This window comes from Mercurialis annua, linkage group LG4, assembly GCF_937616625.2.
Source record: "Mercurialis annua linkage group LG4, ddMerAnnu1.2, whole genome shotgun sequence".
In the NCBI taxonomy this organism is placed as follows: domain Eukaryota; kingdom Viridiplantae; phylum Streptophyta; class Magnoliopsida; order Malpighiales; family Euphorbiaceae; genus Mercurialis; species Mercurialis annua.
The window spans coordinates 24,267,479-24,283,469 of NC_065573.1; the positions used below are offsets into that span (position 1 = coordinate 24,267,479).

The window sequence follows — 15,991 nt, forward strand, 5'->3', positions numbered from 1 at the left end:
GGTACTTTGTTTTAAATGTAATTAAGTTGTTATCCGCAAGGCTTGCTACGGGTTTTGGTACAACCATACCCATACCCTAGCGCCGGTCACGATTCTTGAAAATGGGTCGTGACACAATGGTAGTTTTTCTCTATTTGTGAGACTCAAATTTTAAAAATAATCAGTTTTTACCATTTTAATGGGTGATGAAGGCATGGACTAACCTACGGTCCTACACAGAACCTAAATTGATAATTCCTCACTTTATATATTTATATTTAAAATACGCTTAATCATTTAAAAATATCTTATCTTTTCAACTTTTTTCATTTATATTCCAAACTTTTAAAGCCGTCAAATTTACCTCATTTTTCAAATTTCAATTGTATCCATTTTTATAACGATTAGAGTTTCTCCACTTTGAAAAAGATTTCAATATGTTCTTCATATTTGACAAGTAATTTAAACAAGTTCTTAATATTTAAAAAATACTAAAAATTTAGAACTATATGTCAGATATGAATGGTATATTTGAAACTTTTTCACATAAAGAAAATCCAATTTAAAAAAATGGATACAATTGAAATGAAAATTGGAAAGTGGGATAAACTGTTGATTTTGAAAGTTTGAAATGTAAACAAAAATTCAGAAATATGAAGTATTTTTGAACGAACGAAATCTTTAAAAAAGTACTATTTCTATAATCAATAAATTAGTTGTCAACCTTAAATTTTTTATTTTTCTATGAATTTTTTGTATTGTCCATCTTTATAAAATTACAATAAAATTTAAATCACTTTATATTTTTTACCACCTTAAAAAAAAAATCAAATTTGTGGATCGCCATGTTGATCTTTCATTCCCATAATCCCTTTTCTTGAACAAACCTTCTCTGGAATTGTTTCGTGTATCATGGCCAAACTGTCAGGGTGGAAAGAAAAGTTCCTATCAATGGCAGGTGTGGCGTATAATGCATTCTCCAGACTCCCTTCTTCACCAAATCTATAAAGGTAAATATTTTGCCACAACCTCAATTCTTCATGCACAACCTGGGACAAGACCTTCGTGGGGCTGGCGAAGCTTATGTTGGGGTCGTGATCTATTAATTCAAGGCTTGAGATGGCATATTAACAGTGGACGATCTATCAATTGCTTCAATGATCCTTGGGTCCCCACGGCTTTCCCTTTTATTCCCAGATGTAACCCAATCACCACAATGCCTCCAATTTCTGTATATGATCTTATCGACTCTACTCGTAGAAACTGGAAATCAACTTGGGTTCTACAATTGTTCCACCCGGAAGATGCTCAAAAAATCTTAGAGATGGCACTACCTTACTGGGAATATGAGGATAAGTTGATTTGGCACTTCACATCTACAGGGCAATACACTGTCAAATCTGGATATTACATTGCACTACAAACTGAGAATCAGATTCAGTCTTCGGTTCCCAGTTTTTCTAAACCAGATTGGAAACATCTCTGGAATATTGCAGCTCCCAGCAAAATTAAAGTGTTCATCTGGCGATGTCTTCATAGTGGAATTCCAACGGCTCAAGCTCTTTCCAATCGACTCCAGTTTCCTGCGGCCTGCAAATTTTGTGACATGCCTGAAACTATTATGCATCTGCTCTTTTTGTGTCCTCGGTCTCAACAGGTTTGGTTCTCTTCACCACTTTCTTTTCGTCCAACTTGGTTAACCAATCAACAATTCCCAGAATTCTGGAAATCTTCTATTCATAGTCTTCTTCAATTGGATCCATCTGGAGTGGCGGAAACTACTTTTTGCTTTTTGATATGGCATATATGGAAATCTCGTAACAATTTAATTTTCAAAGACCAGCGAGATTTATTTTCAGAAATCATATCTTCAAGCCAAAAGGAATTACAAGAGTTTCAGGAAAGTCAGAATTCTCTTACCCGTCCAACACCACCGGCGAAGAATCAAAATGTGCCACAAGTTTCTAGTCTACCATCAGGATCCATCAAGATAAATTATGATGCAGCTGTGGACAAACGTAATAAGCGAGGATTTATAGGGGTAATTGCAATGGATTGCAGGGGCAATGCACTTAAAAAATTCTCTGCCTTTTTTTCATACATATGGGATCCAGGTATTTTGGAATTTCTAGCCCTTCGTGAATCTATGAACTGGGCATTCTCTTTAGGCTGGACTAATGTGGTTTTTGAAGGCGATGCCCTCCAAGTATCCAATACAGTCAATAGTCGACAATGTAATATTGCGACTTATAAGGGTATTTGTGATGACATTTGGCATCTTCAACACACCTTCAATTCAGCAAAAATCCGGTTTATCCCAAGACAACAAAATTCTGCAGCACACAACTGGGTTCAAGAGGTGAAATTTTCATTTCAAGAGTGAAACTTATTAGCAGCTTATGTTGTCTGTTTTGTAATCATTATGGAACAATTGTGTGTACCTTTATTTTTAATAAAAATTCTATCTCTGTTAAAAAAAAAAAAAAAAAATAATCCCTTTTCTTGGAACTTGTCAGGACTTTCACGAATATGAAATAATAGTGAGCATCAAACAAATTGGATATTACATGATCCCACCATTATTGGATAATTGTGAAGCTTCTTCTGTCAAGTCAACATATGCATGCATTCTGCGGTGGTCCAACTACACACATACTATAAGCTTTGTTATATCAAAATGCAATTCTTTGCCTCGATGCTTTCAAAGTATATATGTCCTAATAGATAAACAATGAATCAATTCAACCCCTCAACTTTATCAAGATCTCAAAAAATGTTATTTTCAATATTTTTTTAGAAATTACACCCATACTTTATCCAATTGGAATCATTTCAACACTAAACGTTAGTATTGATTAATCGTGGGTGTCTTTCAAACTAAAATCTTAATTTCAAATTAAAATCTTAGGATTTAAAATGATTCAAATTGAATAAGTTGAGATTTTGATTTGTCAAAAAAATGCTGAAAATAATTTTTTATATAATTTACTCGAAATTAATGGGCGAAATGATACTATATCCCCAACGGTTAACAACAACATTAGTACTTCCGCGGACAGACATGCAAGAAGTTGTAATATTAGGAAGTCCAAATTACTGAACCTTTTTTTTTGAGTAATCAACTTATTATAAAAAAAAAATAGAACTTTACTTTAATGTTTAATAAATTTTTTCACTTGGATAACCTTGGATTTATGCTTGATTAATTCAGAATTGAATTATTAGAATACATTACAAGGAAGATAACATTATTATCAAAATTTAAAACCAAAAGATTGCTTAAGAGAAGCCAAATTTTTCACCACTAGCTGGTATTTAACATTATTCATATGCAGAAATAATTGAACAAATCAAAGTTTGTTTTATTTCATCCCTATTTCCTTGAGTGAATGGCAAAGCAAAAGTCAGGCCAGTATTTTGTCTTCAAGCACAAGTTAAGAAAATGGAGGGACCAAAATGTTACAAAATTTGCTGTAACGGTCACGAGAATTTGTTTATAGCTTCCCTATCACTTATATATCACTCTCATTCTTCCATTTTTCTTATCTTTCTCCATGGTTTCCAAATCCATGGCTTCTTCTACTTCTTCCTTCTCCTGCTCCCCATTATCACATGATTTTGAAAGACCGGGCATTGAATCGATTAAATCACTCGTAATTGCAGTAAACGACTACTTTTTCGAGCTGTTAGCGGATGTCGAATCATGGAGTTTTCTGAAATCTCGATGCATTTCCAAGCTCAATATTGGAAACTCGAAGAGTTTCTTTGAATTATCTGAACATTCAATTCTGTCCAATCTATATTGGGGTATACAGAATATAGAAGCTGCGATAATGGCGAAATGCGCGGAAGAGAAATCGAATAAGCTGAAGAACTCAGAAAGTATGCTTCAGGCTCCTGCATTACTTGATGAGCATGGAGTCACAGCTGGAATTCAAAATCAATACTTGATTTGCTGCTCGTACTTTTATCTGTCAATGATTCGGAAACTCCAAAATGACGATTGGCAAGTCACCTTGCACTTTCTTCAAGCAATTTTGGTCTCCCCGAGACTAGTTCGAGCTGAACTTGCCCCGACACTCTGCGCTAGTCTCTTTTCTTCAGTGGAGGTAATGGGTAGTGAAAAGAAACTAGGCAAAAGTACTGATTCTGTCGCAGATTTTCTTAATAAGGCGAATGTCAACCAAGCAATCAGGGAGATTTCCAGGAGATACAAACACTGGCTAATATATTATCAGGTCATGTTGTATGGAGAGACTCCTCAGTGGCATTGCAGAAGCAGAAAAGCTTCATTCTGCAATGATGAGCCGCGGGATTTCAATCAAGAAAATTATTATATGGAAGATAAACCAAAATTAATCAGAGAAACTCGAAATGATAGTGAAGCTATTAATCATTTCAATCAAGCTCCTATGTTAAAAATTCCGACTGACAACCGAGAAACTTATACAAGCATCAAATGCCTCAAGGAAGCATTGATGGAATCCCAATCCGATACTCCGACTTCGGTAAATTCATGCTGCAGTTATTATATGGATGAAATTGATGAAGAGGTACACAATTGTTTAAAATGAAACTAGCTAAGCATACAATTATGCATCTAAATGCTTTAGTGAATTTTTGAACCATAATAGTTAAATGGCTACTTATTCTCTGTATATCAGGTCTGTGTGGCTGACAACAAATGCCCAATCAGAACTGCAGGTGAAAATGATCTGCAACCAGAAGTTTGTGCTCAGTTATGTTCAAAAAACAAAACTATGGAATTTTTTTTATCTAAATGCACAAGCTTTCTACAGAGATATTGACTTCGGAAACATGCTTATAATTTTGGTGCAGGACAATGCAGGCTTCGTGCAACACAATGGATAAAATGTGCAGGATGATGGTTTTGTCATCTGCTAGTGAACAAAATGAAGTAAAGATTAGTAGATTACCTTCTCGTAGAATCCCCAGTTCGATCTGCGAATTTGATTTGTCCATTTTGGAACTGAGAAATAAAAAGTTTGAATCAATTCTAGATTGCGATATTGAAGATAATTCAGCTCAGAGGCCATTATGGCAACACCAAGCACAGGTGACTAATGAAGAAGCAACTGCAGCTCGCCAGAGAAGAGCTACACGAGGAAAACAGAATTTGCATAGCGAAAACAGCCTAATTGAGCCTTGTCCGAGTTCTGGAAAAGATTCCAACACTGACTTAATGGCAATACTTGAGAAAGCAATTTCAAAACTGTACTTCTCGGAAGGGTTAGAGAAAGGCGAGGAAGATTATGCTATAGAGGTTACAGCAATGTATGAATTGTTGAACAGCAAAAAGGGGATCAAGTACAGTATTTTAAAAGATGTTATTCTAGATCAGCTGCTAACAGCTATTTCAAGTTCTAAAGAGGAAAGAGTCATAAGGGCATCAATGTCTATACTTACAACCATTGTATCAGTTAACAAATCAGCTGTAGAAGACATCAAGAAGAAAGGCTTGAGGTTATGCGATTTGGCAACAGCTCTAAAACACAATGTGCACGAGGCTGCTATTCTTATCTACCTTATAAATCCTCCTCCAACAGAAATAAAAACATTAGAACTTTTACCGGCATTGATGGAGATAGTGTGCACTTCAAACAGCTACAAAGAAAAACCTGCTGCTCCGTTACTTACACCTCCTGCCGCGTCATTGATGATTATTGAAGTGCTGGTAACTGCATTTGACTGCGCCACCAATAATATGCACTTGGCCGCAATCAACTCTCCTAAAGTTCTCAGTAGGCTGCTAGATATTGCTAGATATCAAAATCTGCAAGAATGCATATCTATGGCTAACATTCTGATAAAGTGCATGCAGTTTGATGGACAATGCAGAAAATATATATCACAGTTTACTCCTCTGGCTCCATTTAAACTTCTCTTACAAAGTAATGAGAAGCATTCGAAGTGTACTGCTCTTCAGTTTTTCCATGAAATCCTCTACATGCCAAGGTATGATTTTCATTTTCATTTTCATTGTCAGTACATGTTACGTTAAAGTAAAATCCATTTCGACACTATCAAAATAAGAAATGCCAAAACATGAAACTGTGAACAGTATTTTTTATAAGAATAGCTCATAAATATAGACTATTTGAGTTTTGGAGTTTCAAAAGCATTTATTTAGATGAAACGCCCAACATAGGACCCGACAAGTTTCCATGCAATGTAGTTTTTACGAAAATTATTTGCACAATCTACGCATGCGAATAACATAATGAGTCAACGACTGCTAGCTCTAGTTATCATACTATATTTAATGCTCCATTTTCTTTTAAGCTCATTTCTTTGCTCATCAATCAGGTCATCATCCATCAGCCTATTACAGCGGATATGGAAAGAAGGAAGTGATGACATAATGCGTTCATTGATGCAGTGTCTCCAAGAACTAGAACCAGATTATCAAATTTTAGCTGCAAATTTACTGCTGCAATTGGATGTGCTGGTTAGTTCTATAACTTCAAAAACTAGAAAAACTCATAGCACCACTCGACTTGATTGATATCGAAATTATGCAGCAGAACAACTCATCAGATAAAGAATGTATGCAGGAACAGTCATCTGATAAAAGTATTTTCATGGAAGAGGCAATGCAGATCATACTGAAGTCAGTGACATCTGAGGAAAACTCTGCTTTGCAGCAATTGTCTACTTTCATATTAGCAAACCTTGGAGGAACTTATACCTGGACAGGGGAGCCATACACCGTAGCTTTTCTGGTGAAAAAAGCTGGCTTGACATCTTTGTATTACCGGAATATGATAAGAAACGTTGATTGGTCAGACGAAAGCCTGCAGGTAAGATGTAAGAAGAAAAGAAAAGAAATTAAATCATTGAAAACAGTGTCGTTCAATCTGTTAACTGAAGAGATTATGGGTTCATGAAATGCAGGATGCCGATGTTGACACATGGTGCAGCAAGATTGCAAAAGGCTTCATTAGCATGCGGAAACCCATCTTCCAGGCTTTGGAGAAAGGTCTAAGAAGTAATATCAAGAGGGTATCTCGGAATTGTCTGATAGCAATTGCTTGGATTGGGTGTGAAATATCCAAGCATCCAAACAGTCTAAGAAATTCTGCCTGCGAGAAGCTGATTAATGGGGTTGAGCAATTTTTGCACCCTGGAATGGAGCTTGAAGAAAGACTGCTAGCATGTCTGTCCATCTATAACTTCACTTCTGGCAGAGGTAATAATGGCCATACTTACATTAGAGCAATAGCCTCTAGCATATATGACGATGAGTAACTATATTGTACATAAACTTGTCAAATCTTATATTTTGGCATTTTGTTTCCTTTTTTTTTTCAAAAATCTTTTGAAACTCCGAAACTTTATATTTATAACGTATTCTTGTAAGAAATTGTTGTTTCGATGTTTCCCGATTCCTGTTTAATCATTTTCATTTTCATGCAACATAGTCACTAAGTGATTTATTTAGATAAATATGATCTATTGTGCAGGGATGCAGAAACTAATCCATTTCTCAGAAGGAGTACGAGAGTCCCTCAGGCGCTTTTCAGGCGTAACCTGGATAGCCGAGGAACTACATAGAGTAGCAGAATTTTATTTACCAAACAAATCTGTTAGTATCTTAATGCATGTTAAATTTAAGTGATTCTGTTGGCCATATCTAATGCAAAAAAACAAACTCTTGATTATAATGGCAAGAACAGCGCATATCCTGCGTGCATACCCAAATTTTGGAGGCAAAGCATGGAAAAAGCGGAGCTGTAACTGCGCTTATCTACTATAGAGGATTGCTTTATAGTGGCTATGCCGATGGTTCAATCAAGGTATGAACAACAAACAAATGCAGAGTTTAAAGACTTGACTGTAGTAAAAGACTTACATGAGCACTAAACAGGTGTGGGATATCAAACATCAATCAGCTACTCTTGTGTCGGACCTGAAAGAGCACAAAAAAGCAGTAACATGTTTCTCACTTGCTGAACCAGGGGAGAGCTTGTTAAGTGGTTCTTCTGATAAAACCATTAGGGTATGACCTGTGTACTTCAACTGTGCAGGAAATGTAAAGCTTTCAAATTTCTTATATTTCGGAACCCCAAATCAAGACTTCACGATACTGAAAATAATTTCAGTATCGATTGAGCTACTCGCAATTGGTTAAAGCATTCAGTATCTAAAGTGATGTCATTTTGCAGATTTGGCAAATGGTCAACCGAAAAGTGGAATGTGTTCAAGTCATAGCATTGAAGGAACCAATTCAAAAGATAACAACCTACGGCCAGATGATTTTTGTAATTACACAAGGACACGGAATCAAGGTGCTCGATTCATCGAAAAGTGTAGTCAAAGATGTATTCAAGAATAAGAAAGTGAAATGCATGAGTGCAATGCAGGGGAAGCTGTACGCAGGCTGCATGGATTCAAGCATACAGGTTGCTCAATTTTTCGGATAATTACTATCACTCAAATAATATTAGATTAAAATTACCGTTTCTCTTCAAATTATGAGAGTTCACTGTTTTCCCTTAAACCTAAAACTCAAAAGGAAACAGTAAATTTTGACCTAAAATCCCCAGTTTCTAATCTTATTACAGCTAAAACACTCTTCATAATTTTCAGGAATTAACCATGATCAACAACAAGGAGCGAGAGATCAAACCGCCAACTAAAAGCTGGATAATGCAAAACAAACCGATCAATTCAATTGTTCTTCACAAAGACTGGCTTTACAGTGCAAGTTCAAATGTTGAGGGTTCCAAAATTAAGGTAATTACAACAAAATAAAACTGAAAACTGATGAATTACAATCGATTGATGAAAAAAAATGTTGCAGGAATTAAGAACAAATTACAAGCCACAAATGTCAATAATTAGTGATAAAAGCAGAAACATATTAGCTATGGAAGTAGTAGAAGATTTCATATACCTGAATTGCAGCTCATCATCCACCACTCTTCAGGTACACATCTTTGTCTCCACTATTGATCAATAAGTTCAATTTTATTCTGAGCTTATACCATTCGACTTATAGCTCGTTGTTATATTTTTTTCTTTTACATATATTAATAAAAAGGTGATATTCAGTTTGATAAACTGTTATTTTGAATTTAGATTTGGTTGAGAGGAAGACAACAGAACGTGGGAAGGATATCAGCAGGCAGCAAAATAACAAGCCTCCTTACGGCAAATGACACTGTTTTGTGTGGCACTGAGAAAGGACTCATCAAGGTTTGCTCATTTCTTATAAAAGGTTAAAATGTCATGCATGATATTGTAAACATTAATATAATTAAATTATAAAATTTTAAGAACCGAGTAAATTTTTTTAGTAATTAACCCATTTTCCGTTAAAAAATATGGTAGAACATTTCAAAATCTATTTTAGAGGCTGTATATGCATGATTTGATTGGGTTTTGATTACAGGGATGGATACCACTATGAAGCAAAAGTGTGATGTGCAGTGGTTGAAGAGCAGCTTGTTGATTCACTCAAAAGATTAGTAGTGTAAATAAATATACACAAAGCTTATTACTATAATTCTATACATCCTAAAATAAGCATCTGTATATCTATCTACAATAAATAAATAGTTTTTCCCTATATATTTTAGTTATTATTTCTCTTCTCCCTCTTTGGTAGTTTTATCAACTATATATGGGTTTTATTAACTCTGTTTGAGTTGTTTTCTTCTTCAAATAGGGAAGTTTATAATATATGTCCTCTTGATTTTTATATAAAAATCTTACGATCTACAATTTGATCGAGTTTTAATTACAGGGTGGATACCACTATGAAGCAAAAGTGTGATGTGCGATGGTTAAAGAACAGCTTCTTGATTCACTCGAAATTTTGTAAATACACATAAAGCTTATTTTGATTCTTATGAAAGATATGGATGTCTATTTCAATACATATCAATTCGGAGAAATTGTGGCAGTTTCAGTTTGGAGACCTTAAATGAGAAACGGCTCTCCGACACTTTAAATCATGAAAAGATACAATTAAACCATCGAAACATACACCAACTCTTAAATAATTAATTACAATTAAGTATCTAAATTATCTTAAAATTTTGGTAAAATTGAGATTTATCACCCACAACATAGAGCGATGAGTGGGACCTACCAACTGGTGATGCACCCTCGCCTAAATATGAGGATCGATAGCTGGGCTCGTGCAGCAAGAAACACAATCCAAATCGCTCCCGAGCAGCTTTAGACCAGGCGGTCAATTCATCTGCAGATGTCTATTCCACGCATGCATAATCTGCAAATATACTACTCAAGTATAAATCTGAATACAATTTGCAAATGATAACAGAATTTTCTTGTGTTCTGTTGTTTACAACCCAGATAAGGTCATTAATGCGACCTCGGTGAGAACTCACAAGATCTCTGCAAATGCAGGAACATCTCCAATAGCCTATTGAAGGAAAAGACTTGGGCAGTTCAAAACTGAAATCGGACAAAACTACCCATCTCAATGCCCCAGATTTGAAAAATATAGAAAATAAGCATTTGGAACATCGCGATAAAAGGGTCATAAAGTACTCTAATGAACAGCATGCCAGAAAAACACAGATCTAGGCCTCTCCTCAGACAGTCCTATCCATACAGTTGCATAAATATGCTAAAAGAACTGAACTCTAGTCATAAAAACCAACCTGATTTAAGTCTTCCAACACCGGCAAGAATGTGAGCGGCAGCATGCTCTGAGCATTACTCAATAGAGTATTGCCCAGTGACATGACAAGAAAAGACTCGGCCATCTACTCGACCTCCCGAGCGCTATCCGATATCTTGCCAGCATGATGACTATTAGAGAATTATTAGTAATCGGACGTCCCTTCATTGTCAGAGGTAGTCCTGCAGCTCAGCCGAGTACTCCGAACACCCCAAATACTCTAGAATACTGGCATTAAAGGGAACTACTCCCTCGCTGAAAACCCATAAATTTATACATCCTATTAAGAACATTGACCACAGAGCTCAATTGCGGGCTAGTACTATCAGACCTCAGACCGTTGCGATACATATCCCAACGAAGTTGCCGAACGTCCTGGTTATAATTATTATAGCTGAGACCATACCCAATCCGGTTCCAAAACGCTGACACATCTGCATTACTGAGAATTTGATACCATGGAGAGCAAATAATTGATCGGGTCTGGGTACCCTCTTTTTCATCTGCAGAGACAAGATGAACTCCAATTCTTTTAATCTGAATGCCTGTGGACATAGTTATTCCCACATATACCTCATCTCCATCTTCCAATTGATCCAGGTATTTCCAATGGCTTAACCACAGATTACAACCATTCTTTCCTGGAATTTGATAGAACGTTGGGCTGTAGGTCCAGAAAAAGCCATTGGTTGTGTTCTTGATAAGAGCAAAAGCAGTGCCAAATAAAATGTAATCCTGGGAAAGCTGACTTCCAGATTCGTTGCATGCATATACAACGCACAAATTCAACCCTACAATCTTTTGCCCTTGACAGAGATGAACAGTAAAAGAAAATGAATTCCCTGGGTATTGGAAGTTGTACCATTCTGGAATTTCACTTCCTGGAAGATAAGTAGTAAATATACCACATTCATGCAACACCTGAGCCATTCATTTCAAGATATAATTAGAAAATATAAGCAAAAGGCTTTGTTTGGGATTAAAAACTAGAGATAGTGAGAAAGAACCTGGACTGAAGTTGTTCTTGAAGTTGCTGTGAGGCAATTGACCATTTTTGCCTGTAAGCTTTCCAATGAGTCCAAATTGATCAATTTCAGTGCCCTCATCATTTCCATGTCAATTTCTCTAATTGGTTGTAATTTGAAAGCACCTTCCACCTCTACCAGTTTTTCACAACCAGAAGATCTAAAAATCAATCTTCTGAACAAGTTTGGTAAATTTGTGATCCGTTCCAGTGAGCTACAATAGTTAATATTCAATTCCTTTAAACTATTTGGAAGCTCTGGAAGTAATATCAGACTTTCACAGTGGTCTAAGATAAGGGAGTGGAGCAAAGTAAGGTTGTTAATGCTTTCTGGTATTGCATGAAAAGAGTTACCACTTAGGTTTAAACGTTGCAATGATGGTAGCATGCTGAGATCTTTCAGAATATGATCATTAGATAGATTGCAATTAGCAAGGCTTAGACTTACCAGAGAGCTTGGTAGAAAAGTGAATGAAAAGCTCATGGATTTCGCACCTCTACTCGGTGATAACCAAGAACGGAAGGTTGATTCCCATGATGTGATTGATGACAACCTGGGACTAGTTGCATCTCTATTTATAGAAAGTAGTTTATTAATCGAACATCCATCAACAGCGAGCACTCTCAAATTCATTTCTGCTAGCACTTTTGGTAACTCGTTAAGTTCTAAGCAGCCAGACAACACTAGTTCTTCAAGTGATTTCAAACTAGCAATTTTCTTCGGAAGCTGTTTGAGATTTTTGCACTCTCTTAGATTCAATATTACTATATTCCGGAGAAGTGTTATAGATTCATCAATCTCAGTTATATTTACGCAGTTTTTGAGTATTAATCTCTCCAAACTAGGGAGTCCTTCAAAATTGGGAGTTGCGACAAGAAAATACGAATGACTGAGGTTAAGGATCTTCAAGTTTGGAAGAGACTGAAAATGAACCAATGAAGCAATGAAAACCCACTAAATTAATCAGTTTTCATGAAATGTTAAAAGAAGTTAGTAGCAGCATACCCTGGTCTTTCTCCAAAGATATGTAAGGTTGCTGTAGCGCATGTCTAGAACGGTTAGCTTTTCCAGGTATAAGTTGGTTGGTAAAGAATTCAAAGAAAATCCACGCCAACTCAACGATATCAAAGTTTTGGGAAAATCTTCATAGCTTCCTTCAAGTTTAGCATTAGAGAGTCGGAGTAACTTCAGTCTCTGCATCTTAGCAAATGCTTCTGTTTTCAAGACCAACTCCTTTGATTTGGCATGCTTGTCTTCTAGCATAACTGGATTGAATGAAAGGGCCTTAACAGCTTCTGTTCCCTGCTTTATTAACAGGTTAACAAAAATTGTTTGATATTATAATCAAGCAAAAAGAGGGGCGTGTATGTGTGTGTATGCAAGAATACTCTCATGCAAACACATCATATATATGTAAGTTGCAAATCTCTTACGGTATTTTCTTTCAAGACAGTGAAAACATCCTTGTGACGCCACAACCTGCTGCGCTTTCCGGGATCTTCAGGCGATTCTTGGCGAACAATCTCTTTTCCCATATCTCTAAGTAATGGATGTATCATTATATGGTTGTGGTCATCCATTGTTATTAGGCATCTATCGATAAGATTCTGAAGGCCAATGATTGTGTAGAAACCGCAAGCATCTAGTATTTTGATGATATAATCTTTATCCTTTCCCACAAAAAAACAAGCTATGTCAAGGAACAAATATTTGTCATGATCATCTTGAAGGGAATCATAACTGATTTTCAGAATCCTTTGAATGTTGCGATTAGGAAGTGCTTCCAGCTTCCTTAATTCACTTTCCCATATATCTTTTCTTTTTCCACGAAGTGAAGAGCCCAGAACCTGAAGAGCCAATGGTAGCCCATTGCAGTAACTTACTATGCTTTCAGAAAGCTTCTCAAAATCTACAGGAGGATGATATTGGCCAAAACAATGCCAGCTGAAGAGCTGAATTGATGAATCATCATCCAATTCTGACATTTTATGTATCGAGGATCCTTCATAATTAACAGTAAGGAAACCTGCATACCTAGTAGTTATGATTATTTTACTTCCTGGGAACAACCATTTCTGCATTCCAATAATGGAATTGAATTGATCAGTCTGATCCACATCGTCAAGAATAATAAGAACTTTCCTGCAACAAATAGCTTCCTTGATCTTAATGATTCCTTCATCTACATTGTATATCTTGATAGGTTGCTCTTTAAGAATATCTGAAAGAAGTTGTTTTTGTATCAGAAGCAGGCCATTGGATTTTTCTGAAGCTTCTCGAATGTTTGCAAGAAAGCTTCTTTCTTCAAAATGGTCATAGTTCATGTTATAAACAGCCTTTGCAATGGTTGTCTTCCCAATCCCTCCAACTCCATATATTATCATTATCCTTGAATTGGTAGCTTCATCTCGTAACCAAAAATGAATTCTCACAACATCAAAAGATATTCCAACTAAATATGGTGAAAGATTTAGAACCTTACGAGTCAGTTTCATCCTGACGTCTTTGACGATATTGCGAATAAACTGAGCCTCATACCTATAGATCATTTCCATAAAAGAGCAAAAAATTGAAATAATTCTGATTTCTTCAATTTTCATAACTAAGGAAAATCATCCGACAGTATGTTTGGCTGGAATGATCTGAATGATGAATTTTAATATAATTTTAGTGAGAAGTTGATGTCTATTTCTCTATTTTGCACATAGATAAGAATGAAGAGCAATATCATGAATTCTAATGAAAGCTTAACTGGTATTGTTTTCAAATGACAAAGTATTTTAAACAAACCAAGATTCAGTTATTATCCACATATAAGAAAGCAACATTAATTCGTTAAGTAATGAAAGGAAAACAGATGGTTTATATCAAATATTCAGACCCAAAAACAAGGTAAGAATAACATGAATATGCCATACCTGTCCTCTAAAACGAATCCTGCAAGATCTGCAACTTCTCTAAGTGCTGCCTTCCATCCCTCCAATTTTTCCATCTCCACCTCGAAACATTTTTCATGTTCAGCAAATGCTTCTGCAAATCTCCCACTCAGTTCGGAGACATGAGATGGATCAACGTCGTAAAAGACCGGAATTACAATGTGCCCGACAGTTCTCCTGCGTTCCATGATGATCCCAAGTTCACCCAAGCACCATCTTGAAGAGGCGTAGTTCTTAGAGAGCACAATTATTGAAATTCTAGATTCTTGCATCGCTTTATTGATTTCAAACTCAATGTTCTGGCCTCTCCCAAGCTCCTTATCATCCCTGAACGCACGGACTCCTGCTCGGATCAGAGCAGTGTAGAGGTGATCAGTAAAACTTTTACGAGTATCCTCACCTCTAAAACTCAAAAACACATCATAACGACATAGAGAAATGGAAGATGAGGCTTCATGTCCTGTTGCATTAGCCAATGACAGCAATAGAGTTGTTGCATCAGCCATAGACATCAATACAGAACTCTCAATCGACATGACTGCTTAAGAAAACTCCCAATATCTCAAAAATAGCACAGAATTAAAATTCAGGATAGATATAGCAAGGAATAGGTAAGCTAAGTGGACGATAAGTTTTTTGATAATTGGGGAGTCAATAGCTGGTTCAGTTTGGTCAATGTTTGGTTACTATTATGCTGTTCACATACCTATAAGTAAATTGTTGTCTACCAAAAAAGCAAGATAAATCTCCATCAATGAGTTTCTAGAAAAAGCTTGACTTACAGTCCTTTTAACTACTAGCAAGCAAAATCATCAAAGTCAATAATACCGGCAAACTGAAGAAAAATACCATAACTTTTCATGATCATTTGGACTAAACAAGGGAATTTCAGTTGAAAATACACTGTTTATCAAAATTAAATACAAAAATATGTAGAAGAATAAAAATCTTCAAGTATTACACCTCCATAGTTTCCCGGAGATATCTGTATGCTGATCCACTGCTTGTTTCATTCTTTTTTCCAATCTCCGACGGCCCAATTCGCCAAGAGAAGATCAAACAACCGTAGTACTGTGGTAGCAGCATTCCGAACAGGATTTCACCCCGATCTTGGCACCAATTAAAAAAAAATGAATAAAGGTCAAGGCCCGCCCTAAACTTATTTAACCCAGTGTTTTACTTTTTTTTTTGAACAATGAACTTTAAAACTTTTTATTTTTAAATCGAATTACTTTATAATTATATTTTAAAAATGCGTGAAATAAAAATTAAAAGTGAGCTATTAAAAAAATCTAAAAATTCTTTAATTGTTACGATAAAATTATTTTAAACCTATTTTTTCAATTAATTTGATCCAAAAATTAAAAAAAATGAAT

General features: G+C 35.8%; 3 protein-coding genes across 5 annotated transcripts; 2 read left to right on the forward strand and 1 right to left on the reverse strand.

Annotated features, from left to right (window-relative positions):
• Window positions 1–949: 949 nt before the first annotated feature.
• LOC126678472 (uncharacterized) lies at window positions 950–2,362 on the forward strand. Its single transcript, XM_050373370.1, has one exon. The coding sequence runs from the start codon at window positions 950–952 to the stop codon at window positions 2,360–2,362; it is 1,413 nt and encodes a 470-aa protein (XP_050229327.1).
• A 1,054-nt stretch (window positions 2,363–3,416) lies between these two features.
• On the forward strand, window positions 3,417–9,899 carry LOC126679180 (putative E3 ubiquitin-protein ligase LIN-1). Of its 2 annotated transcripts, none has more exons than XM_056105355.1 (14): window positions 3,417–4,532; window positions 4,644–4,717; window positions 4,819–5,955; window positions 6,307–6,448; window positions 6,561–6,800; window positions 6,895–7,189; window positions 7,464–7,585; window positions 7,677–7,796; window positions 7,868–7,999; window positions 8,166–8,402; window positions 8,590–8,736; window positions 8,804–8,929; window positions 9,082–9,198; window positions 9,395–9,899. In XM_056105355.1, exons 1-14 carry the CDS (start codon window positions 3,534–3,536, stop codon window positions 9,410–9,412), a joined length of 3,906 nt encoding a protein of 1,301 aa, XP_055961330.1. In that variant the 5' UTR covers window positions 3,417–3,533; the 3' UTR covers window positions 9,413–9,899. The 2 variants fall into 2 exon arrangements, with proteins under 2 accessions (XP_055961330.1, XP_055961329.1); XM_056105354.1 differs by having other exon boundaries at window positions 3,419–4,532; window positions 6,555–6,800.
• A 51-nt stretch (window positions 9,900–9,950) lies between these two features.
• Window positions 9,951–15,759, reverse strand: LOC126679181 (disease resistance protein RPV1-like). Of its 2 annotated transcripts, XM_050374147.2 has the most exons (7): window positions 15,579–15,759; window positions 14,598–14,958; window positions 13,113–14,217; window positions 12,685–12,981; window positions 11,662–12,600; window positions 10,635–11,575; window positions 9,951–10,237 (listed from the first exon to the last, which is right to left on the reverse strand). In XM_050374147.2, the coding sequence occupies exons 2-6, from the start codon at window positions 14,885–14,887 to the stop codon at window positions 10,889–10,891; spliced, it is 3,318 nt and encodes a 1,105-aa protein (XP_050230104.1). In that variant the 5' UTR covers window positions 14,888–14,958; window positions 15,579–15,759; the 3' UTR covers window positions 9,951–10,237; window positions 10,635–10,888. The 2 variants fall into 2 exon arrangements, with proteins under 2 accessions (XP_050230104.1, XP_050230102.1); XM_050374145.1 differs by lacking the exon at window positions 15,579–15,759 and having other exon boundaries at window positions 14,598–15,572.
• Between the last annotated feature and the right edge of the window lie 232 nt (window positions 15,760–15,991).

Excerpts from the sequence above, each read along its gene's own strand:
- LOC126679180 (XM_056105354.1), top strand. The coding sequence starts at position 3,534 with ATGGTTTCCAAATCCATGGCTTCTTCTACTTCTTCCTTCTCCTGCTCC. Across the intron at positions 4,533-4,643 it reads TGGATGAAATTGATGAAGAG|GTCTGTGTGGCTGACAACAA; the intron begins GTACACAATTGT and ends TCTGTATATCAG. Across the intron at positions 8,737-8,803 it reads TTGAGGGTTCCAAAATTAAG|GAATTAAGAACAAATTACAA; the intron begins GTAATTACAACA and ends AAAATGTTGCAG.
- LOC126679181 (XM_050374145.1), bottom strand. The coding sequence starts at position 15,151 with ATGTCGATTGAGAGTTCTGTATTGATGTCTATGGCTGATGCAACAACT. Across the intron at positions 12,982-13,112 it reads CTGTCTTGAAAGAAAATACC|GGAACAGAAGCTGTTAAGGC; the intron begins GTAAGAGATTTG and ends TTAATAAAGCAG. Across the intron at positions 11,576-11,661 it reads CAAGAACAACTTCAGTCCAG|GTGTTGCATGAATGTGGTAT; the intron begins GTTCTTTCTCAC and ends TGAATGGCTCAG.
- LOC126678472 (XM_050373370.1), top strand. The coding sequence starts at position 950 with ATGCATTCTCCAGACTCCCTTCTTCACCAAATCTATAAAGGTAAATAT.